This window comes from Rhinolophus sinicus, chromosome 17 (assembly GCF_057876585.1).
Source record: "Rhinolophus sinicus isolate RSI-liver-muscle chromosome 17, RSI-T2T, whole genome shotgun sequence".
NCBI classification, from domain to species: domain Eukaryota; kingdom Metazoa; phylum Chordata; class Mammalia; order Chiroptera; family Rhinolophidae; genus Rhinolophus; species Rhinolophus sinicus.
In genome coordinates, this window is record NC_142517.1 from 78,982,060 (window position 1) to 79,010,058 (window position 27,999).

Genomic DNA, 27,999 nt, shown 5'->3' on the forward strand with positions numbered 1-27,999 from the left:
GAAACGGAAGTAAATGTGACGTCAACGAGCCACCGCCGAAATCAGGACGGGGAAGGCTGGGTGGTTTTTATGAGGACTGGTTAGGGGCTTTTACTGAATGGAGGTCAGTTAGATTTTCATGGTCCAGTGGCGGATCCGGAGAAGTGAGGGGAGGTGGGATCATCACCTTTCAAACCGTGGAATCGTGTAAGGTTTTCTGCAGACTGGGGTGTGGTTGCCGCTGAAGCTAGCCGGCTCTTTCATTTTGGTCTTGCTGGATCTCTTGTGCCTGCTCAAAACGGAACAAAACAAAAAACTGTAGGCCTGTATTCTTTTTCCCAATTAAGAGAGAAATTAGCGTTCATAGAGCGCCCTCTTGTGTCAGACTTTATTTCGTTTAATTCCCCACCATAGTCCAATACGGAATTATCCTCTTTTAATTATCTTTGAGGCCAAAGAATGATTTGTCAAAGATCACGTAGCCTAGTGGTAAAACTTTTTTTCTAAAGGCCCCAATTTATGTATCAAGTTAGGAGAAGTTATTTTATTAAGTGAAGACTTCAGTAATTTCTGCCTTCCTTAGAAATCTTTAGTGGATCCCCAGGGTTTGCAGAATGAAGTCCAAGAGTTATATTGGGACCCAGCCTAACTTTTCAGCCTCATCTTCCCTTTTTCTCTATTTTTATACTTCTCTCTTGCCACACAGGTTTGATGCCTTGCCTAGGGAACTGGAATTTCTGGGTTTGCCTTACAATATACAGTGAGTATTACAGAAATTGGTCTTCGGAGTCAAAACTTGGGTTTGAATTCCCTGATCTACCCTCTACTGGCTGAGTGAATCTTGAGGGTTTCTTAACTGTCTACAGACCTATGTTTCCTTCTCTATAAAATAGAAATAATAATAGTACCTCCTCAAGAGCAGTCATGGGGGTTAAATGAGTTAATTTCTATATACCATTCTTTGGTTACTTTATATTTCCCTCAGTATGTGTTTTAAAAAACTTGTCTGCCTAGATGGCTCAAAAGTTTTTTGACAACAAAGACTTTTTTTCACCCCCAAACGGAGACCGTTTAAAGATTTTTTTTTTTTCCTTCACTGCACTTTGTACTGTGCATTTCATATATTAAAGATGGATGGATGACTCCTCTGGGCTCAACTCTGGAGAATGGAGAAAGAATCAAAGTATATTTCCCATGACAGAGGCAGGGGGTTTGGTGGTGATGCGTTGATTTGATGATTCGAAGTCCCTGTTGTACGATTTATGACAATGTATGTAAAAATGTGCCCAGCAAAGTATTTTACATAGAGCAGGTAATTAATTCATGTTTGTTTTATTTTTCCCAGATGTGATCACAAATTACTTAATCACTGAGACTCTCACTTTTATCATTTATTAAAGAGACATACACAGATTTTTATGTAAAATTATGTATATATTTACTTACAGATGTCTGTATTTTTAAATGAGGAAAATTAAGTTCAGACAGAGTCACATATAGCTAGCTATCTAGGAGACATTTAGTTCCATATACTACAATGTAGAGAAGTTAAGGATGGAAGATAATAATCCACTCACCTGTCAGTTCCATGAAGTCACATCTTACCATTGTTTCCCCAGGATCTAGATTATACCAGTTTCTTCCCCCACCCCTTTCTTCCGCCGCCCTCCCCACTCTGGTTCAAGCTGTCGTTTCTCAGTCTAGTTGTGTAGGACACAGCTAGCTGATATTAAGATCCTTGAGCTCCCCCAAGCTGAGGCAGTGGGTCATCAGCCAGCTGCTCACAGCAGCTCACGGCAGCTCTCACTGGCAGCTGCCCACTCACGATGGCTGCCAGCCACTCACGCTGGCCACCAGCTGCTCCTGGCAGCACACCGTAGCACACCGTAGCCCACGGCAGCCCACGGCAGTACTTGGCAACAAACAGCAGCTCGCGGCAGCCCAGCTCCAGGCAGCCCAGCTCCAGGGAGAGCTGTTGTTCACAATCTTAGCTGTGGAGGGCGCAGCTCACTGGCCCACGTGGGAATCGAACTGGCAACCTCAGCGTTAGGAGCACGGCGCTCCAACCACCTGAGCCATCAGGCAGGCCAATTATACCAGTTTCAATAAATACTGAAGAAATTAATGCAAGTTTCAGTAACCCCCAATAAATGGGTTGGGGAATAAAAAGGCAGTATACCGCAAGGCAAAGAGCAGTAGCATTCCATTAGACAACTGAATTTAAATTCTAACTCTGCCATTGGCTAATCCTGTGTGTTTGAACTGATAAAGCAATCTTACTGGTCATGTTTTAACTATAAAAATGTAATAATACTTATAGTGTTCCTGAGAGGATTAAGTGAGATAATGCAGGTAAAATTTGTAATATACTGCTTGGTTCATGTCCGTGGTTGCTTGATGGTAGCTATTGTTTGTAATCTCTAAAGAGCTATTCTAGTAATGGTTTAAACAGCTGGAAATGGCAGGCTATATGGACAGTTATTTTAATTTGAATGCGTAATTTGTGAGGTGACAGCTATAATAGCCAACATTTATTCATGCTTACTATATGCCAAGCATACTTTGCAAGTTTAACATGAAATCAAGAACAATTAAATCATCACAGCCTTATGAATTAAGTGCTACTATTACTCTCATTTTTATGCAAGAGGAAACTGGGACTCTGAAAAAGAGGTGGAGCTGAACTTGGAATTCAGGCAGAGAGCTACAAACTCAGAGAGGAAAAGTAGCCATAGTTTCACTAACCTTGAATAGGTCCTTAATTCAGCCTTATAATCCTATAATATTTCCCTGTACCATTCTCAAATTTTAGTGTACACCAGAACCACTTGAAAGGCCTTTTAAAACAGTTAAAACTCTGGTACCACAGACAATTTTTGATTCAGTAGACTCAGTGGATAGAAGCCCCCAAACTTGCATTTCTAATTAGTTCCCAAATGATGTTGATATTCTGCTTTGGGGACCACACTTTGAGAACCACCAAGCCTAATTCATTCACTTTCCTAGACTATTTCACACTTTCTCTGCTGTCCAAGAATGTCCAGTATATCCTCCCCCTCAGCTGATGACTTTGCTTCTTATTTTCACTGAGAAAATAATAGAAATCAAAACAGAACTTCTGTATATTCCCACCATAATCTATGGTGTCGTACCTGCATTTGTACTTACACTTTCTGTCTTTGTTACTACACAATCATCACTCCACTGTTTCATCAGATTTGCACCCCTACTACTGGATCATTCCCAACAGCATACATACATGGTTTTATATCTTCCATTTTTACAAAATAAGTAATAAACAAAAGACTCTTCTCTTGATCGCATATCTCCCTCTACCTCTTCATTCATTACTTTTCCCCTTCATATAGAAACTCTTTGAAAGGACTGTTTGTACTCACTGTCTCCAATATATCTGGTATTTGGTAACTACTCTGTTACCACCTGGTTTCACCCACAATTATCTTTTTTTTTTTTTTTTTTAAGATTTTATTGGGGAAGGGGAACAGGACTTTATTGGGGAACAATGGTCAAATTGTTGTCCTTTCAATCTTAGTTGTGGAGGGTTCTGTTCAGCTTCAAGTTGTTGTTCTTTCAGTCTTAGTTGTGGAGGGCGCAGCTCAGCTCCAGGTCCAGTTGCCGTTGCTAGTTGCAGGGGGCACAGCCCATCATCCCTTGCGGGAGTTGAACCGGCAACCTTGTGGTTGAGAGGACAGGCTCCAACCAACTGAGCCATCTGGGAGCTCAGCGGCAGCTCAGCTCAAGGTGCCGTGTTCAATTTTAGTTGCAGGGGGCGCTGCCCACCATCCCTTGCGGGACTCGAGGAATTGAACTGGCAACCTTGTGGTTGAGAGCCTGCGCTCCAACCAACAACTGAGCCATCCGGGAGGCAGCTCAGCTCAAGGTGCCGTGTTCAATCTTAGTTGCAGGGGGCAGAGCCCACCATCCCTTGCAGGACTCGAGGAATTGAACCAGCAACCTTGTGGTTGAGAGCCCACTGGCCCATGTGGGAATCGAACTGGCAGCCTTCGGAGTTAGGAGCACGGAGCTCTAACCGCCTGAGCCACTGGGCCGGGCCGGCCCCCCAACAATTATCTTTTACCTTTGTTATTACAACAGCCTCCTAACTGGTTCCTCTCATAATCTAGCCTCCAAAGCAGCCAAAGTGATCCTTTTAAAAGAAATCCGATTCATTCACTCCATAAATTTTTTTTTTTTTTAATTTTTTTTTAAATTTATTGGGGTGACAATTGTTAGTAAAATTACATAGATTTCAGGTGTACAATTCTGTATTACATCATCTATAAATCCCATTGTGTGTTCACCACCCAGAGTCAGTTCTTCCATCACCATATATTTGCCATAAAATTTTAAGTGCTTGTTATGTGCCAGGCACGTACCAGGCCTTGGGGACACAGCAATGAAAAATGACCCAAAAAAAAATCCCTGCCCTCATGGAGTTTACAATCTAGTTATCCTATTAAATCATCAGGAACATGCCACTTTGCTCAAGACCATCTGTTCTTCCCATCTCATTCAGAATAAAAACCAAAGTCCTTAAAATGGTCTAAGAGGCTTACATGACAGACCTCTAACTACCACTCTGACCTCATCTTCAGCTCTTTTCCTACTGGGCATCAGTTACAATAACATCTTGTACTTTGAACCCTCTCTCAGGGCCTTTGCATTCGTTTGTCCCTTTACTTGGAACTTCCTTCCCTCATATCTCCATAGCTCGCTCTTACTTCAGGTCCCTGTTCAAATATCAATCTCATCAGTCTTCGTGCAAATTAGAAAAGTGCTCTCTTATTGAATGCATTTTTTTAAGCTTATAATTCAAAGGCAGATAGTGCCTTTGTATGAAGAAAATGGTGCTTTTTCCTTCAGCCTACATGGCCCTGTGCCACAGTACATGGCTTGGAGAGGGTAGGATGGGTGCTCTTATGCGGTCAACAACTTGCTTAGAATGCATTCTCCAACCACCTTTTATAAAATAGTAATGTCTCTCCATTCCAGCATTCCCCTTTCTCTCTTAACCCTCATATCATTTATTACTATATAACATTTTACATATTTGTCTTCTCTCTGCCGAGAATTTAATATCCATGAAGCCTGAGAATACTTTGTTCACTGCTGTATCCCCCAAAATTAAAACACTTCTGGGCACATACTAGGTTCTCAATAAATATTTGCTGAATGAATGAATGAGCCCAGGTGGAAGATAAGCTTCTAGAGTGAGAAAAATAAAACAATTGCTGTGACATGGAAATCAAGAAGTATTTTAAGGAGAGAAGCGTTCAGTAGATATGCCATGGAAATGGCCACTGAATCTGGCTGGAAACGATATGTAAGCACAAAACAGATACCAGTGTTATCAAGCAGTACCCTCGAGCTGCAATGTTCAATGGCAGCCACTAGCTACATGGAACTAATAAGCACTGTAAATGTGGTTAGTGCAACTGAACTGAACTTTTAATGTTATTTAATTTAAAAAAACTGAAGCAATTAGCTTTTGTAAAAACAACTCTATTTTGATGGGACTGAATTTTACTTTAACCGTTGAAAATTTAGTATTCATATTAAGATGTGATGTAACCACTAAAACACCAGATTCAGGAGGCTTAGTATGAAAAACTGAACATGAATGTAAAATTTCATTAGATTTTATACTGCCAACATAAGAACATCCAAACCTATAGAGAATTTTCATAAAAATTTATTTAAGCCAAACAGAAGATACACCTGGAATCAAGATCTCAACAAACTTGAGAAAAGTGCTTCTGGAGAAGGACAGTTTGTAGCTTCTTTTATGCATTTGAAATTAAGGAGGTTACATGAAAGTGGGAGAAAGCAAGGTGGGTATCGGATCATAGAGTAGTTAACAAGATTATGTGCTCCCTTGAGGGTGATTATTTTGAAAAAGAGGCGTTTCAAAGGTGTGTTAACCTAGATGCACAGATACAATGGACAGGGCTTGCTTGAGGCAAAAATAAACCTTTTATCAAAGAACTTATATACCTGGATCATGATTACACACCATGACTGGACCAGTTAGGAATTTATGATCAGATTACCCACCTTGTGAGTTTACTTTCTCTAGAACCTCTCCTTCATCCACAATTACTGATTACAAATTGAAATAATAGTGTGGGCATATGGGTAAGCAAAAGATATTAAGATTAATTTTACCTGTTCACTTATTTTTAACGTGGCTACTGGGAATTTTAAAAGTACATATGTGGCTCAAATTGTATTTGTATGTAACAGTGGTGTAGAGGAAATGCAAACAGTGTATTCTAAATACTTGCTTGAAGAATCTGGCTTAGATATATAAAGTTAAATTGGGTAATATGGTAGGGGTAATAGTAGCAAGTAAAGACTTAAAATTGTTTTAATTATTAAAAGCTGAGGGAGTTGGTAGCATGTGTGAAAAGAGCAAAAGGACAGAACTAGAAATGGCATTACATGAAAACATGTTTCTAATAGGTAAGACGGAAAGACAGAACATAGGCAACAAAAGTTGTCTTCAAAGAGGAATACTGTAGAATAAATTATTGGGTATTAGTGATAGAAAAGCCATTACTTCCTACTCAGTGCCTGGGAAATCAGACCATCTAGTTTGGAGAAATTGAAGCAGCATCTGAAGTTCTATGTTCCAATTTCTAAAAAATTAAAATCAGTATGAGTTCAAACTGGATGAGCTTGTTATTGGGATTTAACTCCATAAGAGGTCTTAGAATAACAGTTACTGCTTGGCTATTTGAAAGGAAAATTGTCTTTTTTTTTTTTTAAATTCTAATGTGTTACTGAAATACCTTAGCATATTGTTATACAGAAATAAGAAGGTACTCCTTAAAGGGACACAATAACTTGGCATATACTAGTATTAGAAATTACATGCATTCCAATGAAATTCCATTCCATTTTGAATGCACAGTCTAAATTAGTTATTAATATTTACTTAACACTTATGTGCCAGACACCATATTAAACGTTTTATTATGAGTCAAGTACTGTTTCATATCTCCTTGAAATTAACAAATTTCAAGAGGTTGAGCAATTTAGGCAAAGTCCGAGCCAGTAAGGGTGGAGTTGGAACCTAGGGAGCAAGGCTGGGAGTTGGGAGACCTCTGCCATAGGAACCTTGTTTGCCTTACTCTAGTGGGTCCTGATAGGCAATCTTACCTCTTGTTCCTTAGCCACTGTGCTATATCATCTTCAGTGTATCTCAAAGCAGTTCAAGTATTAATACCTTGCCACTTTAGTAGGGTGTAACAGTTGAAATTCATTCATACCACACTAAGTTTACACATCACTTCCTCAAGGACTTTCCTGATCCCAAAAGTTTGGGTTAGGCATTCCTTGTTTCTCCATTTCATTTTATACTTGCCTTATTATAGAGGGCATAATTTGTAGGTTAAAAACTGGGACTTTAAAGTCAGACAAATGTTTTGAATTCTAAGATATTTTAAGGCTGAATTATTTTGAGTAAATTTTCCTGTAAAAAAGGTATTAATGATAGTACTTTTAACTTAGTTGTTTAAACAATTCATGTAAAGCTGCATTCTGTTTGGCACAAAGTAGGTATTTAGTATTTGGTAAAAGTTAGATCCTGCTTTAAGAAATGTATTGGTTAGTGTATCTTAAGCTAATTTCCAATTCAGAAACTAGGTAGAACTATTTGGCCATACATCTCTAGTTCCCATGTTATCAAAAATTTTAATGGTGCAGCTAACCTACAATGAATATGGTTCCTAAAAGTTCACTTCTTAGGAAACAAGTACATATTTTCTCAAATATATTAGGACTCATTAGGTAGCAAGTGGCAGAAACCCAAACTAGTTTAAGCAAAGGGGAATCTATTAGCGGGATACCAGGACATCTCATGAGGTTTGAACAACCAATAAATGCTAAAGGCAAATCTATAGCTAGACCTCAGAGACAACTGAAAGCAGGGATTTGAACAGCTCCAGAAATTGGTCTTATTTCTGTAGGTAAGCTTCACTCTCCTCCTGCAGCCTGGCTTCCTTTATAGAGAAGGACATGGCCACTATCAATTCCAGAGCTTTCTGTCAAAGCCCACCATGAGAAAGGAACTAACACAGGTTGTCTTAATTCTCAAGTCCAAAAATCCTGGAAAAGCGTTCTGACTGCCCTATCTTATAGTCAGATGCCCATCTCTAAGCCTGAATCTAAGCTTAGTCTCCTTTGGGATAATCAGCTGTGGCCAGGGGAGCAAGGTCTGTAAAATAAAATAAAATATGGCAGCTTCCATTCAAATCATATGGCTGGAGAAAAGGAACTATTTCCTAGAAAAGGAAAACCATCTATACTACAATAGGGAAATGCTGTATGTAACTCTTATCAAATAAACCCTTTTCTTCCAAGAGGACAAGAAATGAGTTTTATCCCCCAAACCCATTTTTCATGATATAGCCAAATCACATGACATGCCAAGGGATTATCTTAACCTTTTGTTTAATAAAGATTCTGTTAAACAGTATACCTTAGTGCCTATGACATGCCCAGCACTGTATCAAATGTTACTTTAATACATGAACCACCACCTGAAGTTTAGAAATCTTTATATCAATTTTTGATGAGAGGGTAGTTGTTGACATGGCTAAAAGAACACTTAAGAAGGAAAATGGAGTCTCAGTCCAAGTAGTCGTAAAAAAAAAAGCCACACCAATGATACAACAGTTTTACTGGGCTCAACAAACTTGGACAACATTTGTTACTTTCTAAGGTTATTAAGTTTCTTTTTATAATTTCCAAAGTTTTACAGATATTAATTGGGGAAAGATAAAATACTTTCGTTTGGAAAGACAACCTTTAAAAGAAAGAGCAAGTGAATTCCATTCAGGAAGAAAGAGACTAATAGAACTATATTTCCAGTCCATTTACTGTTTAATCGATCAAATATTCTCATTCAGGTTACTTTTTTCTGTGTGCGTATATTTAGAGAGCCTTTTGGAAATGAATTAAAAGTCTTTGACTTCTTCACTCTGTTGAGAAGCTCTTGAGAATACCGAGAAATCTCCAGATAACCAGTATGTTTTCTCTTAGGAACAAATCTCAGAGCCTCTTCCCAACTACCAGTGTTTTTCACACATAACAAAATACGCATCATTTGATCTAAGGTGAGATTTTTTGTACCAGTGTCCCACTGTAAATATTTATCTAATGGAAGGCATTCTGTTGCTAGATTCAACCGTTTTGCTTTGGCTAGGGATATACCTGGCTGCTGATTCTTATCTACAAAAGATCCCACTATATAAATTTTGTCATGCTTGAAAGTACTCATAACATTAGGAGAATCTGCAGTTAAATATATAATACTGTCCTTTGGGAATAAATCTACGTGAGATTCTTCTGTTGCTGTTAAAAGCAATTTGTTCCATTTCTCTCCATAACGTTTAATTAACTCTGTATAAAAAGGGCCATCTATTTTAAGATTGCAGAAATAAATATGGAAAGGATCAACATCTCTTCTGTTCCATCCTTCACTTTCTAAAAGTTGGGAAACAGTATTCTGCAGTTCTTTTGGTTTCATGTAATTGTCGTAAGCCATGTCAAAAACCAAAGGTTGTCCAAACTGCATAGCCTGGGCACCCTTCCAGCCCATTGCTATGTCCATGTTCCTGTCCCAAAGTCGGAGAAACAGGAAGTCTTGTTGTTTATCTTCCTTAGTCGTTTCTAGCAGTTGGTCTGTTTTTGCTTTTTCCTTTGCTGCTGCTTTTATTTCCTTTTTTATTTGCTTAGCTTTTTTCATTTTTTCCTTAACATATAAATATTTTAAGTATTTTTTTTTCGATGATTTAGAAGCACATTCCATAATGGTTTTGAGCTCTTCTTCACTGATGTGTTCTGGTACTTCTCTGCCAAGCAATCTCCACATCTCAATTAACTCCCTGGTGGCAGCTACAGGATCTTCATCTTTGGTACTTGAGACTGTTGAAACACTTTCTTGCACACTAGATTTCATTGTAACTTTCCACCCATCCAATTCTAGCTGTTTAGGAGGTGATGTACTCTCCTTATTAGGACAGGACACAGCAGGTATTTTGGAAGACATGTATCTCGGCAGAATTGTTGAATATAAAACCCTTCTCTTCCTATGAAGGGTAAATGGTACCAAAACTCTGGTAAAAGGTCTTACGAAGGTAATACTAACACTCATTTTGAGGAAAACAGGCCCGTAAGAAAACCCCTATAAAAGAAAAATGTAATGAAAAGTTAGATAAAGATTTTAAAAACCTTTCAACTAACTGTGCAAGTACAAATTTGAGACATCAAAATGCAATTGATTTCTGAAACACAAATCTTAATACAACTTTATTTGCTGTACCATTAATTTTTCCTAGACTCCTGTGGCCTAGAGACTACAATCACTTACCAGGCAAAAAGTTTAAAACTTATTTGGGTTCTTATTTTAGACATGAATTTCCCTATTGCTCTAGGCAATAGGATATCTTGAGGATCCTTTTTAGATTTGAATCTAGGGGCCCAGAAAATCAATGATACTAGATAACAAAGTTATATACCACTGATGTGGCTAAGGTCATGAGGCTGTATTTGTCTCCATTCTACACTTACCCAGATAGAGACCCAAACATAAGAGCCTTAACATAAGCAACACATGAATACGAAAGGCTGGAAAGTTACAGAATATGACAACTAGTAAAAAGCACTTATGAGCTGCTATACCAATGCCTTTGTATGTTTTCAAAACAGAAATATAGAGAGATCGCTGATTTTAAAACAAAACACAATAAAAAAAAAAAACCCTTCTTTCTCCAGTTCAGACTTTATTTTGCAGCAAATAATGTTATTGCCAAACAAAATGTCCAAAATTAGGAGATATCTATATATATCTATATTGATACCACAATTTTATCGTAAAGGTACAGATGTTCACAAAACAAAGATGCTTACAAATGTGAAACTAGTGCTGGATTTGAAGCAAAAAAAGAAATTCAACTTTTTACAAAATGCAATTAAAATACTTGAAAAGAAAAATTCCTTCTTCCCGTGGCTTCTTTTAATGACTCTGCATGCTCCTTGGTCTCCTGCTTCTCTGACCTGTGTACTGATGCTTAGATTTGCCCCCAGATGTGCCTCGGGAGTTCTGTCCTTAGCCCTTTTTTCAATCTAAACATTTCCCCTGTGAGGTCAGATTTACCTCAATAGCTTCAATCACCATGAATCAGAAGACCCCTTTGATGAAATAATCTCTCTCCCTTCCCTTCCCAATCTGTTTCTCCGAGTTTTTCAGGGAGGGATACGGCTATCCATCCATTTGCTGAAACCAGAAATGGAGTCATTTCATTATTGTCCTCTCTCACACCCACCATACCTAATCCATTTGAGTTATTTTCACTTTACTTTCTAAATAGTTCTTGAATCCATTCATTTGTCTTCAACCCCATTTTCTTACTTGCATGTCCTAGCCTCTAGATTTGCTCTTTAAGGTAGATGACATTTGGAGGTAGGGCAAATCTGATCAATGCACTCATATCGTCCCAATGTGTATTTCTAAGCCAGGTTAAAGTCTAAACTTACAAACATGGCTTATAAAGTTTTTCATGAAATCACCCTTTGCTAACCTCTGCAGCCATAGCTATTCTTCACCTCACACTTTAGATCAAGTATTCCTCCTATTAGTTCTTATAGCATCCTGTACCTCTCTATCATAGTACTTATAACACTGTATTCTAATTGTCTAGTTACTTTTTTGCCCCACTAGATGGTAAACTCTATCAGAACAAGGACTATGTTTTGTTTATATTAACAGTGAACCCAGTGCTTGGCCGTATATGGCTCTCGGTAATTACTTAAGTATTTTTCGAATAAATACCCTGGGTCAATGCTTCTCACATTTAAAACGTGTTCACACATGCTTTAAAGAAAGAAACGATTTACTTTAGACTCCCTGGAATATTTAACCGGGAGTTCTCAGCCCCAATATGAGAAAGGCTGATTTCAGAACGAAAAGTAACTGGTAAAGATTTTTAGGGTATCATAGAAATGAAAACCTAAAATGTAAAAAAGCGAATAAGGATATATTTTAGGGAACACTGCTCTTGTTCCAGATATTGTACTATTTATAGTTTTCTTAAATCACTGGGCTTCCTCTTATGTGGGCCTTCTTAGCGCACATGCTCCGCTAAGTCTATCTTAGAACGTCTCCCGCGTCTTCCCACCTCGACACACACACTGGGAGAGGACAAGAAACGCCCATACCAGGATTGCAGACACAGTGGCTCCCTCCGGTGCAAACCGCAGGGACCCCGAGAGGACGCAAGACTCTGCTGTGAAGTGCAGCCCAGAGAGATTGGCGCCACACCTGACCCGCAGCTCGCCTGTCAGTCAACACAGTAATGGTCACTGGCGCGGACCCGCAGCCGGAAATCCCGCCCGCTCCCCCTGTCGCTGCGATATGACGTCACGCCACAGGGGAAAGCGTTTTGGCTTGGAAAGCAGCTCAGTCGGGGAGGAGGCTCGTTGCCCTACCCTGGGTAGTTGCAAACGACCATCTCAATCCAGGTGGGCTTTCCAGCTGTGTTTTTGTTATTTTTTTTTCTGTCCTCCCATTATTTAAAGCTCTTTCTAGTCCTCTTCTCTTAACCTACACTCTGCTTGGTCCCTTTATAAGCATTTACATAGTACTAAAATAAATGTTTTCACAAGTCTCACTCAGCTTTAAACTCCTAGATGCTAGGACTTTAACTTATTAAACTTTTTGACTAGTTTATCACCAGTACCTGGTACAATGCTTGGAACCTATAGGCAATACTGAATATCTCTTGCTCCTGTTAGCTATTTTGGAAAATTTAATGTGAAAATGAAGTTAAAGCATGTACTGCAAATTCGTGGCCTTTGGGACAAAGTTCGGTCTGTAGGTGTTTTGTTTAGCCAGCACAGCATTTTAAAGTGTTTTGATTTAGAACGTGCCCTTCTAGTTGCTAGATGAGGTGCCGCTGGATTCATTCATTGCTTGATAAAACCAATTAGATCTTCAAAAACGTGTGATTTAGTTGTGTGGACGGAAAAGGGGCACAGGTTAAACTCTATAAGCTCAGGAGACTGAAAATAACCCCATAAGATGGTCTGAACATAAAAAGTCCTAAATAGAAGTGATTCGTAGCTGGTAGTCACATCCTTGGCCTGTAGCTTCCTAGACAAAGGTCAATACTTACCTTAAGAGAGCCTATCGCCTTTTGCATCTAAGAAAACATAAGCTTGGAATGTAAGAATAATCCCTTTTGTGCCCAACCCACCACACCAGAGCAGGAAACTACAAAATCCCTCATTGTTATCTTGTTCCCCAAATAATATCTCTATGTGCTGTAAAATGCTATTAACTATCCTTTACCCACTAATGCAAAAGAAGTGTGTCTCTCCTTTTTACTTTTTATCCAATCCAGAGATTTCCCCGCTTTGCTTTCTCCCACTCCCTTAATCTACAACCGATGAATTTCATGTAACCCTCCTCCTTTGATTCTAATGTATAAAATAAGTTGCAAAACGGCCATTTTCGGGAGCATTTTTTCAATCCCTTGAGACTTTGCTTCCTGGCAATTGTTGTCATTTTGGCTCAAATATAACTCTTATAAGTTTTTTCTTAGGCTGGATTTTTTTCATCAACAGTTGTCATTATTAAAACATACAGTACAACATCATTCATTGGGGAAAGGATATTCTTTTCAAGGAATGGTGCTGAACAAGTTAGACCCTTAACCGAAAACCATATAGAAAAATTAACTCAAAATGGATCAAAGACTTCAATGTAAGAATGAAAACTATAAAACTCTTAGAAGGAAACATGGGAAATGTCATGACATTGGATTTGGCAATGATTTCTTGGATAAGACCCCAAAAGCACAGTTAACAAAAGAAAAAGTATACATTTGGATTTCACCAAAACTGAAAACTTTGTACATCAAAGGACAATATCAACAGACTAAAAAGGCAACTACAAATCTCATATCTGATAAGGGATTAATATCCTGAATAAATAAAGAACTCCAACTCAACAACAAAACAACCCAATTCAAAAGTTGGCAAAGAATTTGAATAGACATTTCTCCAAAGAATATTCAAATGGCCAATAAGCACATGAAAAGATGTCAACATCAGTAATCATTAGAGAAGTGCAAATCAAACCTATAATGGGATATCCCCTTACACTCATTGATCCCTATTATGGACAAAAAAAGGGTTCTGTAATAAAACTGGAAAGTACAGTGACAGAAAGTAAACTCACAGGATGATCTGATCATAAATTCCTAACTGGACAGGTCATGGTGGGTAGTCATGACACAGACATATGACATTTTTAGTAAAAAGTTTATCTTTGCCTTAAGGAAGCCCTGTCCATTGTTCTTAAGTATCTACGTTAACACACCTTTGAAATGCCAGAGCAATCTTTTCCAGACCTCTCAGTTGTAACCACCCTCAAGAGAGCACATAATCTTGTTAACTAGCCTGCAATCCAATCCCCACTTGGCTTTCTCCCACCTTCATTCCCTCCCTTATTTTCCCTCCTTAATTTCAAATGCATAAAAGAAGCTACAAACTGTCATTCTAGGAAGCATTTTTCTCAGTCTGTTGGGATCTTGCTTCCAGGCATATCCTCTGTTTGGCTCAAATAAATGCTAGTAAACTCTTACCAAATTTTTCTACAGGTTTGGATGTTCTTATGTCAACACTATTATAAAAAAGACAGTAATAAATATTGTCAGAGGATGTGAGGATGTGGAGAAATTGGAACTCTTGTGCATTGCTTGTGGTAATGTAAAATGATGAAGTTGCTATGAAAAACAGTTTAGATTCCACTCCTAAATTATACTAAAGGAATTGAAAGCAAGGACACAGACACTCATAATCCAATGTTCATGTTAGCATTATTGACAATAGCCAAAATGTGGAAGCAATGGAAACATCTATCAATAGATTAATGGGTAAACAAAAAGTCATATGTACTGTTAAAAAAACAAAATTCAACTGAGTAAATTTGAAGATCTAATTGGCTTTAATTAAGAGATCCATGAATTGGGCAACATCCCATCAAGCAACTATTAATGGAAGGGCATTCTGAGAAGTTGTACAAAATGGAAAGTTTTTATAGGTAGAAAGAGGGTGGGACTAAGAAGCTATAAGTGGACTATTTAGGCAATGTCACTTTCCCTTAGAGAAAGGCAGGGAATCTAATAAGGAAGGTTTTTATAGGAAGCATGATGGGGTAAAGGAGCTATTAACAAAAGAAAATAAAGCATTGTTGGGCCAGGACACCGTTTCTTTGGGAGAAGAGATCTTTGAGGTCATAAAACACGGGCTTAGTCAACAAACCCCTTTTGTTGCTTTCCTTAGAGGAGGAACTAGGCCAGATGATAATCCATCATAAATTTCACCTCACATGAGGTAGATTTAACTTTATTACCACCCTGGCCTTTCTAACAGTGCTTCACAAAGTGTGGTCCCCAGACCAGCAGAATTAGCATCATTTGTGAATTAGTTAGAAATGCAACTTTTGGGGCCCCACCTTCCAATTCTACTGAATCAGAAACTCTGGCAGTGATGCCCAGCAATCTTTGTCTCAACAAGACATCTAGGTTATCCTGAAGCACTCTATATTAGAGAACCAGTTTTTGAAGAAAAATTGAAAAGCAAGTGAGGGAATTTCCAGTTAAAGAGAGACTTTCCATAGTAAATTTGCTAACCATGTGTTCTTTTTTGTTGAGATGTATTTAGTTTAGTATTGGGAAGTGACACACATATCTTGGTGTACTTTGCTTTTGAACAATGATCACAGTCTATTAACTTTAATTACTTTCCACAAGAAAGGAAAAAAAAAAATCACATGATGATGTCAGAAGGTCTTAGGATTTTCCTGAAGGCCTTCCATATCTGTCTTTTCTCTACCAGGACATATCTCTGGGCTTCAGCTTATAGGAGCCAAAACACTGGAGATGTCTTTCTTGTGTTTTCTTTCTTTCTTTTTTTTTCTTTTTCACCTCAAGCTGCAAAAATAGATTGGCATCAGAAGTCAGAGTAAGGAAATAGGGTAGGGTGGCCCCCTAGGAGACAAAGTTTAAAATAAACTTTGTTAGCTCTTATGCTAGATGTTCTATGGCACCTGTTATTTCTTAACACTCTTCACATTTGCAATTGGTTTTGATTGTGAATTCCGTAAGGATAAAGGCAGTGTTGACCTTGTTTGCCAGTGTTCCCAATACCTAGTATTGACTGGCACATAGTAGACACTCAAATATTAGCTAAGGGCATGAGTAAACACACATACACACTACCAAAATTTTAACCAAAAGAACATAAACATACAAAGAATGAAGTTTCCTTATGATATTTAATTTTTATGTTCCCTTGTAATTTTAATGTAGCATAATAACATAGAAATCAGACTGACTTAATATTTAATTTCTATTTACTACAGCTTTAATGTCATTCTATTAAACCATATGAAAGCCACTTTTCAAAAGAAAGATCCTCTAACTTTACTAGTATGGTAAAATATTAATGATTATGGACTGACTTCCTGGTTCATCAATAGGCTACAAGAGAACATATGTGCTTTTAGAAAAGGAACAAATCAAACCATAATCCAGAATATAATACTGTATGCCAGCTGGAAGTGTTCTTTCTCTTCTAGCATCTACGTTAGCCAAGTTTCAGTTGGACAAAAAACAAAAAAACAAAAAAAAAACTTATATGACAAAAATGTATCTTAAACACTTTGCTATATTTTTGTGGAGCTTCTTGTTACTATTGGCACATGAGAAGAATTAATATTTGTTTTGGCTCTCAGAGCTTTCTTAAAGTATTTAAAAATTGACTGAAGGCTAGAGGAAGGGGCTAAGTCATATTTTTCTGTCCCAGCAGAAACCATTGGAAACTCTTTTTTCAAAACAGTAACTGCAGGTTTATTCAAAGGCTTAGGACTTGTCACCCATTCACGGCAGTGGTGCTTTATCCATGCTAATAACTGTACGTCACTTCCCAGTTGGTGCCTCACATGATGCTGAGAATCAATAAGTGCAACAGCATATACTTTGCTCATCACTTCCGATTTCCTACGAACAAGCAAGTCCATAAAAACCAAGCCTCCATAACCGTGTACAATGAAGGCAACATCCTTGCCTTCAGTCTTTGAAATGAAGTAATCCCAAACGTAAGTCATGTGTTCTTCAGGGGTGTTGCTACATCTTTTTGGAATACATTGGAGAGGCTTCTGGAGAGAGAAAAAGCTCTCAGTTTCAACCATTTTTAGGGAAGAGGATTCAATATTTTGTGTTGAAAGACCTTTCCACTCTTTTTCTATCTTTAGGTCCACAAAATTGTCATTTGGGTTCAGCACAATTACATCATAATGTGCCTGCAATGCCATTTGAATACACGGTATCTGACTTCCATGTTGTAGACCATGATGTACTATTGCCCGCTGACTCCACTGACCAGCTCGAAAGACCCCATGGTCTTGAAGAAGGATGAGAAGAGCAGAATGGTGATTTGTGAATGCTTTCTCACTCATGAAAAAGAAGCTTCTTGGTTCCTTATCAGCCTCCGGTGGGATGTAGACTTTTTGTAATTTGCACACTTTTTCCAAAAGCTCATAAATGTATTGTTCGAGCAAATGGCCAAGGGCCTGGTAGCGCTTGCTATTCCTCTCAGGGACATTTTTGTAATAGTTAAAGACAAAAGGCCCTTGTGTCTCAATGTGTCTCAATTCAGCTTTTTCATTGAAGTCATATTTAAGTTCTTCTAGTAAGTCAGATTGTTCAGTAAATTTTTGGAAGCTCAGTTCCTGTGTCATTGTTAACCACTGAAAGTAAAAAGCAATAATAGGTTAGTGCTAAAAAAGAAAAAAAATAGTAAAAATTTCAGCTTGCTTAATTCTTCTTGTGGGAAATCATGATAAATTAAGCACTTTACAAACATTGACTTTTTAGCCTATGGTAAAGACTTTAACTCAAAATATTTGTGAATGACGCAAAAACAGTGAGAGACTGAATATACTAAGGGACAATGCCCAGACCATATATAAAAAAAGAAATATGACCCACAACCTGCAACGACTTACCCAGGAAGCCAACTCCTTATCTGTAATAAACAGCCCAGAAAGCTAGCCTGCTCTAAGTCAGACTTGTAGGAAGTCACACTGCTTGCTACCTCTAGTGACCAGGAAGCCAAACAGTTAACTTCCGTTACAACTGGACCAATATGACCAGGAGTTGATTAATAACTGACAGCTTCCCTAATTTTTACCCCCGCTTCCAACTTAGGTCTGAGAAGAGAAAGCCAAGTATGCACCCCTAACCAATCACATAGGATGCCCTGCTACTAGTCAGCCTGCCTATAGCTTCCCCATGCCAGCAGCCTTCCCTTTTTTCCACTAGAATGCTCTCCCACTTTTCTGCCTACCTTTACGCGTTAAGTCTCTGACAAAAGGCAAGCAATGGTGGCTGACTCCCTTGCTATTGGGAGCTCAGAAAAAAAATAAGGTTTTGCTTTTCTCATTTGGTTGGTCTTTGTTTATTTCCACTGTAAGCATTTTAACATTTTTTACAGGGGATGGCAGTGAGGGTGAAATATGAACCAACCAGTGTAGGTTATGATCAATTTAATAATAGGCGATACTGATGTCTGATGTCTGAGAAAGAAAAAAAGCAGCTGACTGAGCAGTTAATTTAGAGAGTTACTATAAAAATATTTATATAATATTCATATGTTGCCAGACACTATTCTAGGTACTGAAGATACAGCAGTTAATTAAAAGACAGATAATCAGGGGTGGCTGGTTAGCTCAGTTAGAGCATGGTGCTGATAGCACCCGAGTTGCTGATTAAATCCCCGCATGGGTCACTGTGAGCTGTGGCCTCCTTGAGAAAAGAAAAAGAAAAAGAAAAAAGACAGATAATCAACAAATATATGCATATAAACATTTATATATCAGGTAATATGTAGGCTATGACGAAAAATAAAGCAGAGCAGCAGGATAGAGATTGCTGTTTTAGATAGCATAAATAAACTAAAACTCAGAAGTTGAAGAAATTGAAACTTATCAAGAGTAAGAAACTTGATGAAAGTCACTCAACTTAGAAATGTGGGGCTAGGATTTAAACTTATATCAATCTAATTCCAGAGGCTTCTCCTTTTAAAGGATGGTTAGGTCAATCAGTTATTTACATGTTGGAAAAATACATTAATTACATAATAGCACCTGAGATCAGCAACACTTGAAGAAAAAGGTTTTAATGGAACAGGAAGGACTAGAAAGCAGTTTAGATAGGTTGGCTGCTTCAAACAACCAAACACCTTCATAAAGTGCCAGTGGGGTGTGGGAGTCGGAGAATAAGATTCTGAAAGTGAGAAAACAGTTAAGAAATCAAAGCAAGCACCATTTTAATTTTGCCATAAGCCTTGATAGCAACTTGAGTGGTACTGAAAATCATTTTGAGTGCTACTTATTGGAAGTGGGTTGTGAATTGCTAGTGTCAGTGTTAAGAAATTAAGAGAGAGTATATGTGTATGTGTGTATGTGTTTGTTAAGAACATGAGTTTGAGTATCAGAGAGCCTCAGTATCCAATTGTTTATTTAATAGCTGTTTGCCTTTAGGGCAAGCCATTTAACCTTTTAAAGCCTTTTCATTTCCCTGTAGGCTCTGGGACTGCGATTACCATGGAAGCTTCAGCTTCTACATTTTCCTGTTTCTAAGGACCCTCATTGAACTCCTTCTCTCAGACACCTTGTAGGTGTTTACATGCTGCCCCTGAGGGTCCTGGTAGATAAAACAGATAGTAGCTACTTGGCAATCATCTAGGAATTTGACGTTCATGACATGCAACTCTTCCAGGTGGATGTTCAAGGCCTTGAGCTCTTTATTGTCCCAGTCTAGTGGAATAACCTTGAAAAGAGTTGCAGGCCAATCATCTGGCACTTGGGGTCAATGATGCCCATAATGCCAGTCTCTGAGAGGTGCCCAATACGGTCCTGGACATTGCCACGGACTTGCGTTATGATGTCAATGCTCTTGCCACTCTGCTTATACTCCAAGCTGCAGGCATTGTACTTAGCTGTCAGGATAAACAGTAGGACCTTCCTTTCCCACTTGGGACTGAAAAGCTCCATGACAGTGATCTTCCACACATGCCCACCTCTTTAACGGGCTGAAGCCATGGCGGTAACCACATAATCCCTAATCTCGTGTTTTTGGCAAGCAGCAGGTTCAAGTCTTTAGCTGAAATAACATGAACACGCAGCAGTTCACGGCAGTGGGCCTGTGTGCCATTACCACATAGTTGTATGACAGGTCGAGTCCTGAGACGGCCCATCAGGACTTGAATGCAATGACAGAGATGGACACCAGTGAAAAGACAGGGGACCTCACCTGTGCGGTGAACTCCACTGCCATTGCCTCCCCCCACGGACACGTTGCAGCCCAGACCATCCGGGTGGACCACTCTTATAGCTATATTTTTGAGCACTTTTCAAGAATTTTCCTAGGCAATATGCCTAGAAGTAGGATTTCTAGGTCATATCAACATGTTCCATTTTACCAGATATTGCCAAATTGCTCTCCAAAAAAGGTCTATTTTATAATTGGGCATGGATGAGGAGTTTTTTTCTTTTTACAGAAAAGCAGTAATCTCTCAAATCTAAAAATGTTTATTCTGATGCTGTGCTGAAAACTTCCCTTTTCTGATTTAAAATAAAGAGAAAGGTACAGAATATTTAACTCAATGAACTAAATGAAGAACTTTGTTAGCTGCTTTTCTTCCAGAGAGCAATATAAACAAAATTAGTATTTTTTAATAGCACATGTTATACATTATTCATCTTTTTACCTTTGTTAAGTGTTTGTGTACCTAGTTGTTTGAGAGACAATTCTCAGGGGAAATGGGAGTTTGCAAACTAAAAAACCGAAATGGCACACAGATATATAAAGGGCAGGTGGAGGTGGGGGTAGACAGGAGCAAGGTGGAGAGTATCTTGCAGAATGAAAAGGTACACAATCCTTTAGAATTCATTGTAGCACATTTTGTTTGGCTTATATACTCCAACCTGTCACTCTCCCCAAATTCATATCAACCGTCTACTTGATATATTTACTTGGATGTCAAATAGTCATCTCAAACTTAACATGTCCCAAACACCCCTTTCAATCTCCTCTCCCTCTAGGTTTTCCTGTCTTTGCAAATGGCAACTCCATTCTTTCAATTGCTCATGCTGCAAACCTCCCTTCTCTCTTTCACACACTACATCCAGTCAATCATCAAATCTGCAGGCTCCCTTATTTGAAAATATATCTGTAATCTAATCACTTATCCTGCCTCCACATCTACTACCCTAGTCCAAATCACCATCAACTCTCACCTTCATTAAATTCCCTATCCAACCTCTTTCCATAAGCTCTCATCTCTCTGCAGTCTGTTTTCCACATAGCAGCTAGAATGATCTTTTCAAAATATCTAAATTGGATCTTACACCACTGTTCAAAATTCTGTGACCTCCCCTCTCATTCGGAATAAACACCTAAGTCCTTACCATGGCCCATAAGGTTCTACATGGCCCTTGGCTCTCCAGTGTCATTTTCTTCCATTCTCTCACTTGCTTACTCATCTAGCGACTTCATCTGGCTCTTAGCTCTTTCTCAGGTGTCATTTCCCACCGTTCTCTTGCTTACATGACTCTAGCTACACCTGGCCTCTTTGCTTCCAAGTTGTGGAGCAAGCCCCTGTTTAAGGGCATTCCTGCAGCTTGGAACACTCTTCCCCTAGTTATCTATAGGGCTTCATTTCCGTAAAGTTTCTGCCCACCTGTTAAATGATCAGAGAAACTTCCTCTGAGCATTCTACCGTGTTTCCCTGAAAATAAAACCTAGCCGGACCATCAGCTCTAATGCGTCTTTTGGAGCAAAAATTAATATAAGACCCGGTATTATATTATATCATATTATATTATATTATTATTATATTATACCTGGTCTTATAATATAATATAGTAAAATAAGACCAGGTCTTATATTAATTTTTGCTCCAAAAGATGCATTAGAGCTGATGGTCCGGCTAGGTCTTATTTTCGGGGAAACAGGTTATCTGAAAGGGCAACACCTTCCAAGCCTTCCTCACTCTTTATCTATGATGCTTCAGTTTTCTTTTTCCTTCCTTCCTTCTTTCCTTCCTTCCTTCCTTCCTTCCCTCCTTCCCTTTCTTTCTCCTCTCTCTCTTTCTCTCCCCCTTTTCATTTCTATTCTTTTAGCACTTATTATTAACTGACATATACTTGCTTATTGTCTGTTTCCCCCATTAGAATGTAAGTTACATGAGAGCAGGGACAAGGACTTCATTTTGTTCACTACTATATCTCTAGTTCTTGGTGAATAGTAGGCACTTAAATATTGTTGTTAGAATTTTATGATTTTTTGCTAAGGGCATAAGGAAGAACAAAAATCCTCTAGCTGTGTATACAGGAGAGAGATGCATGCAAAGCTTTGAAAATTTAAAGAGACTTTTTCTATAATTCTAAAGTTAATAAAGGTTGATTTGTGATTATTCTTAGAGAATGTCTTATGCATCTATATATATTTGTTTTCTCTTTTGCAAATCAAGATGGTCCATTAAAATAAAGGAGACAATCAAATTGTTTTATATGCTTAGTTTTCTAAAGAATGGTTTAGAATACGATAGCTTAGCTTCAAGAATGAGATTGTTAGAGCTGCAAGGGATGTTACTGATATTCTTAGCTAATGCATTTATTTTATAGAGAAGCGAGGCTTTCCAAAGGTAAAGTGACATGTCCAAAGTAACTCAAGTAGCTCTAGGAGCTTGAGAGAAGAATACTTTTTACCAGTGATCTTAAAAATGCATAGTATTTGACTGTTTTCATTCATTTACTGAAAATTTAGTGAGGGTATTTGTTACTTAGTTTCCTTTATCAAGTAGTCTAGTCATTTTGTGTTGAATGAAATAAAAAAAGAAAATAATATGTAATAGAATTTCAAATTAGGTACTAGTAATCTGGATTAGGTGGTGACACAGCTGTTATGTTTTGCTCTAAGTGTGGTTATTTTTTTAATTATTTATTTAAAAATTGTTGTCCAATATGATAAATTAGATCATTTTAACTATTTTTTGGCATGCAGTTTAGTAGTTTAGTGGCATTAAGTACATTCATAATATTGTACAACCATTACTTCCATCCATCCACAGAGCATTTTTCGTCTTGCAAAACTGCAACTTTGTAGACATTAGTAATAATTTCTTATTTCCCCTTTGCCCCTGGTTACACAGTGATGCCCTATTTTAGTAATCATCATCTGTTGGTATATTTAAGAAAGAGGTCCTTTTGTATATCCTATGCCATTAAGAAGCACAGAATGAAGGATGCTTCCCTCAGAATTAAGAAAACAATTATTGTTTTGGTACAAGAGCAGCATTATTTTTATTTTCCCAACACAGAATGCAACAGAATGAGGGTTTTGTTTTTCTTAAGAAAAATAATTATGCCTGTATAAAATTCCATTTAATAAATTGTAGAAAAATAGTAGAAAATGATAGACCTTATTAAATTGTATACATAGCAGTTTCAAAAGAAAGAGCAAATTAAATAGTATTCCTTCCTTCTGCCTACCCCTCCCCAGGAAAGACTAAAGAAGCTGAATTTAATCCACCTGAGGCAAAGACTTTTAGAAAATAGAATATTAGGGGCAGGAAAAAAAAAATCAGCTGTAACCAAATCTTGGGGTTCCCAAATTTGACTATGCAACAGAATCTCCTAGGAAAGTTTTAAAAATTAGTAGTTTAGTGAACTATTATAAAGAGAAACAGCCTTGTAACCACCCTAGGTTGGCTTTGACAGTCATCCGTAAAGTGCCTTCAAGCACCCTATCCCTCCCTCTAAAAGTGACCACTGCTTTGTATTTCTTTATGGTTTTATCTCCTGAGTGTGTAGCCCTAGTTTAGTTTTATGCTTCCTTTTTTTTTTAAACCGATTTGTATTCCTGGGAAACTTTTTAAACATACAATTATTAGGCCCCTCTTCTAGGAGATTCTGATTCAAAAGGTCTGAGGTGGGACATGGAAATAGGTAATTTAAAAGAAGATTCTCCCAAATAATTCTGACAGCTACATTTTGGATTTACTGACTTTGTCCAATCCTAGATTCTAGGCTTCTTGATTTGGATTATTCAGAGGTAAATGGGTACCAAAAATTAAAGGTTAAAAAAGATTAAAGCCTCTATTTTACTAAGTTATAATATGAAATTTTTCTATTACAATCAGCCAGATGTGTTAAGGTGTAGAAATGCTAAATAAACACAACATTTTTAGATAGAACAGTTCAAAGAAATTAGGGATGTAGGTACAAGGTACCTCAGGTTCAGTCCCAGGGCCAAATGACAGGTTAGGAACCTTGTGTTAAATGTTTTTACACAACATTTTCCTTTTACAGCTTGCCGGACAATAGATTACCTCTTCTGCTCAAATGCCCCGAGTTACTGCAGGTTTTCATAACTTCTGGAACAGGCTATTCTATTTCAGGGTAGTTACTATTACTGATTGCCTTACAAAGGAAGATATCGTTGAAGCCAAACAAACTATCTGCATCTTATCTGTGGAAGATAAACTTCCTTCATGTAAAAATTCTCAATATTTTAAAGTGTCAACTACTAATGAAAATAAAGCGAATAGCAATTATGACACAGTACTCTATCTGCAAAATCTAGGCTTTCCTGGAGCCTATGGTAAGTAATTCCAGATTATTCATTTTTATTTTTAAAATAGGTAGAAAGTCTAGATGTCCCCAGTGGTCATCCAAATCTATTTACATTTGTAATGTACTTAAAGTTAATTCATTTGTGATGAGAAAGGGCCTTTTCTAGATTTCATTAAGCTCTCTTCAAAGAAATTGTAATCAAGGGGTAAAATAAAGGGTTGATCAATTTCACACTGCCATAATGTCTTGAACCTATTAAAACCATACCCATTGCTGTAACAAAATTATAATGAATACCTAATTTAAATACTTAATACACACATCTAGCACTTAATAAAGAACCATACTCATTAGGATCAAACCAGTCCATCCTCTCCTCTTATAAAATGCTGGGCTGATGAATTTCTAATCTGAAATGATTTTAATTTAAAAGGCTCTATAGCATGTGAAATAAACGTATATAAAAGAAATGACATTCTCCTCAAACATACTAAGAAAACCATTCACTGTTTTTGGTCTTTCATATTTTTTAAATAAGGAAGCTTTCAACTGAACATCATAAAACACTGTAAAAGAAAGATCATTTAATTAGCCTTTCACAAAAGGCAAATGAGGTTGTTAAATAGCTCCCTCAAAAGTAGAAACTGAACTTTTTAGTACTTTAGTTGTTTGCAATACAGTCAACTATGCAGTATTGATTGTTAAAGTTACAACAATAAAAATAATCGTTAAAAAAGCAAATTTGAAATTCTTGAGCCTAAAGTTCATTTATCTTCAAGTATGTCATTCAAAACAAGCTCCAATTCAAAGAAACAAACTAGCTCACTAAGTCTGTTTAGCAGAAATGCTGTATTTGGTTCAGTGGCAATGAAATATTTGCATGCCGAATAATTTGATCAATTTCTTATAGTTTCACTTCTCTTAAATTTATTTCTTACTGCTAAACTTTAAAACCACTTACTTTTATGGAAGCTGCTAGTTTGGTGAAAATATATTAGGCCTACTTACATTTTCCTTTTTTATATTTCCATCTCTCAGCTCCATTTCCATCTTTGCAGTTAATTTGTTTCCTATAAAATTGGCTAATAAATTAAGCCGGTTTGATTCTTGCATTAAATTATTCAATTGAAAAGGTTGATTTATGAGTAAACTTAAAATATTTTTCAGCAAGCAATGCTTTTTATTTGTTTAACAGAAATAAACTAGGGCCTCTAAATGGAATCATTGTAGTGAATTTCAATCTTAGCAAGCCCTTAAATATTCCTGCTCTTCAGCGACTCCTGCCCTTTTCAGCTTATTCCTCCCCCAGCCCCATTAAGCCTTAGCACCTGAAGGCTTATCTCCACCTCAGCACAGACCACACAGTAATTATTGAGACGCCAACTTCAAGAAGCAAGAGACTGGGCTCTAGTGGAGAGTTGGTCAAGTCCCTTTGTTGACCTTTGTAAAAGGGGAAAGGGGGGAGCGGATGTTAAATTCAAGTATCTCCAGGATTCCTTTCAGCTTGGAACATTACATTATCATTTTGCCTCTGACTAGAGTGCTCTGTTGAATTTTGTTAAAGTGTTGTGATTAAGGCTTACACATTTAAAAAAATTATTCACGTATGTACATAATGGCTAACAAAATAGGGCAATTTTCTAAACTGATGAGCCCTTTGAAAGGACTAAAAAATAATCAGTCTAAAAGTTGAGTTCATTGAGGACAGAGCTATGCCCTTAGGTACTGTAATAAAAGTTAGTTGTATGAATTGTAGGTTACGGCCACCCACTTCCTATCATATCAATATTTTGTTTTAAAAAATTGATGCAGAGCTTATCTGCTGGTCTTTAAAAATGACGAGCTTGAATTTAATGAGATACTCTCCGACATATTTTTCCTCAGCTGACCTAATTTCCACTTCAACTGCTAAACCAATCACTAGGCTAGTAAGTGATTTTGCTGTCTTAAAATCTTGTTTTTGAGTTTCTGGAAGCGCCTTGAGGACAAATATATAGGAGAGACCGTGAGGAAAGAAATACTGCAAAAGGGGTAACGTTTTATTCTCATACTTCTGGGGCCACCTGGCGGGATACAGCGAACTGGCGGAATTCCTAAAGTTTTCCATTTAATTTTTAGGCAAATTAGTCTTCCAAGTCAGCACAACCCCTTGACGATCTCTGGCTAAAACTTTGCAACCAGACTCACTTTGTCATAAGGGCAGAGACAATGAAAAAAGCGCCTCTAAAAAAAGACTTGAAGTGGCAAACCACAGAGAAAACAGGTCCCAGGAAGTAACTTCCGGGTGGAGGTGGGAGGAGCGGTTGATTTCCGGTCTGAGGGCAGACGACAGCTCTTGCGCAAGCGCGGTTCGTATTTTCCTGGCTTTTTTTTCCTTTCCCCTCCCCCTCCCTCCCCCAGCCTAAGGGGTCTTGAGGTGACAGCGACAGTAACTACGACTCCTGCAGGAGGAGAAGATGGACAAGGGGAAGGCCGGACGACGCCGATCTTCATCCGGTGAGAAAGGGTCGGAGGATGGCTGAGCATATTGTCTCCTACCTTATACAAATGGGAGGCACCGGCAGCGACGGGTGCTGGGGCCCGGAGCTGTGAGGGCTCGGGCTCTGGCGGGGGCGGGGAAGGGAGGGGAGGGAGCGGAGGGGCGCGCACAATGGAAGACTCCTGGGTCGCCCCCGCCCCTGCGAATCGAACACCCAGTCCGAGCTGTCACCGAAGCCTTCGTAGTTCTTCACTCCAACACCCTTGCATTTTTTTCCTCTCACGAACACCCTGCATGAGTATTATCGGCCCAAGGATCTTCGCGGTTGGGTTGCGGCTCTCCTGCCACGCCTTCCTTGTATTTCCACCACTGTTCCAATTTCATTTCCAGCTGCTCAGAGCCTGACCCTATTTTCCTCTATTTCTTTGATCTCGACTTTGCCTCTTAACCCCTCTACTCCAGGCTGGTAGACACGGCTGCAACGATGGAAAGGCGGGGCTTGCTAATTGACACTTAATTCGTCAGATAAATACTGGAACATATCTCGTTCTTGTGAAGTGGCCCGCTTAAATAACCTTTTTCTCTTCCAGCCACCTCATGCTTCTTCCAAAGGGGATTAAAAAGTCGAACAAAGGATTTAAAGACGTCCTTTCTTCGTGTTTTTATTCTGAGCATACTGTTTTTTTTTCTCAGCATATTTTTGTTTTTGAAATTGCTTTGCAGTTTCAATGACTATGTTCAGTCTTGGGTACTACATCTGGGAAACTCAAAAGTAGCGTTCTTTCTAAAACATGAGGTAGAGCTCCTCCCA

At 38.2% G+C, this 27,999-nt stretch overlaps 3 protein-coding genes and 1 long non-coding RNA gene across 10 annotated transcripts in view; 2 read left to right on the forward strand and 2 right to left on the reverse strand.

Moving 5' to 3' along the window:
* The first annotated feature begins 15 nt into the window (after positions 1 to 15).
* Positions 16 to 17,462, forward strand: LOC141571604 (uncharacterized). The gene is made up of 3 exons (XR_012496500.1): positions 16 to 103; positions 686 to 739; positions 17,324 to 17,462. It is a non-coding gene; the product is annotated as an uncharacterized LOC141571604 (long non-coding RNA).
* TRMT10C (tRNA methyltransferase 10C, mitochondrial RNase P subunit) lies at positions 8,667 to 12,454 on the reverse strand. Its single transcript, XM_019711209.3, is given in 3 exon segments — positions 8,667 to 8,930; positions 8,933 to 10,189; positions 12,223 to 12,454. Coding segments are annotated over 2 exon segments (1,263 nt in total). The 5' UTR covers positions 10,160 to 10,189; positions 12,223 to 12,454; the 3' UTR covers positions 8,667 to 8,894.
* LOC109434355 (putative protein ARB2BP) lies at positions 16,327 to 27,966 on the reverse strand. Its single transcript, XM_019711208.3, has 2 exons — positions 27,248 to 27,966; positions 16,327 to 17,818 (listed from the first exon to the last, which is right to left on the reverse strand). The coding sequence occupies exon 2, from the start codon at positions 17,807 to 17,809 to the stop codon at positions 16,736 to 16,738; it is 1,074 nt and encodes a 357-aa protein (XP_019566767.2). The 5' UTR covers positions 17,810 to 17,818; positions 27,248 to 27,966; the 3' UTR covers positions 16,327 to 16,735.
* SENP7 (SUMO specific peptidase 7) overlaps positions 26,892 to 27,999 on the forward strand; it is a 115,742-nt gene continuing 114,634 nt past the window's right edge. For 3 of the 7 annotated variants that reach the window (XM_019711204.3, XM_019711206.3, XM_088793817.1), the window contains exon 1: positions 26,894 to 27,205. In XM_019711204.3, the coding sequence (XP_019566763.2) occupies positions 27,166 to 27,205 (40 nt within the window). In that variant the 5' untranslated portion in view covers positions 26,894 to 27,165. Of the gene's footprint in view, positions 27,206 to 27,999 lie in introns of all 7 variants that reach the window. The other 4 variants (XM_074332590.2, XM_074332581.2, XM_019711205.3 and 1 more) reach the window with 3 other exon arrangements.

Coding starts and splice junctions, on each gene's coding strand:
- LOC109434355 (XM_019711208.3), bottom strand. CDS start 17,809: ATGACACAGGAACTGAGCTTCCAAAAATTTACTGAACAATCTGACTTA.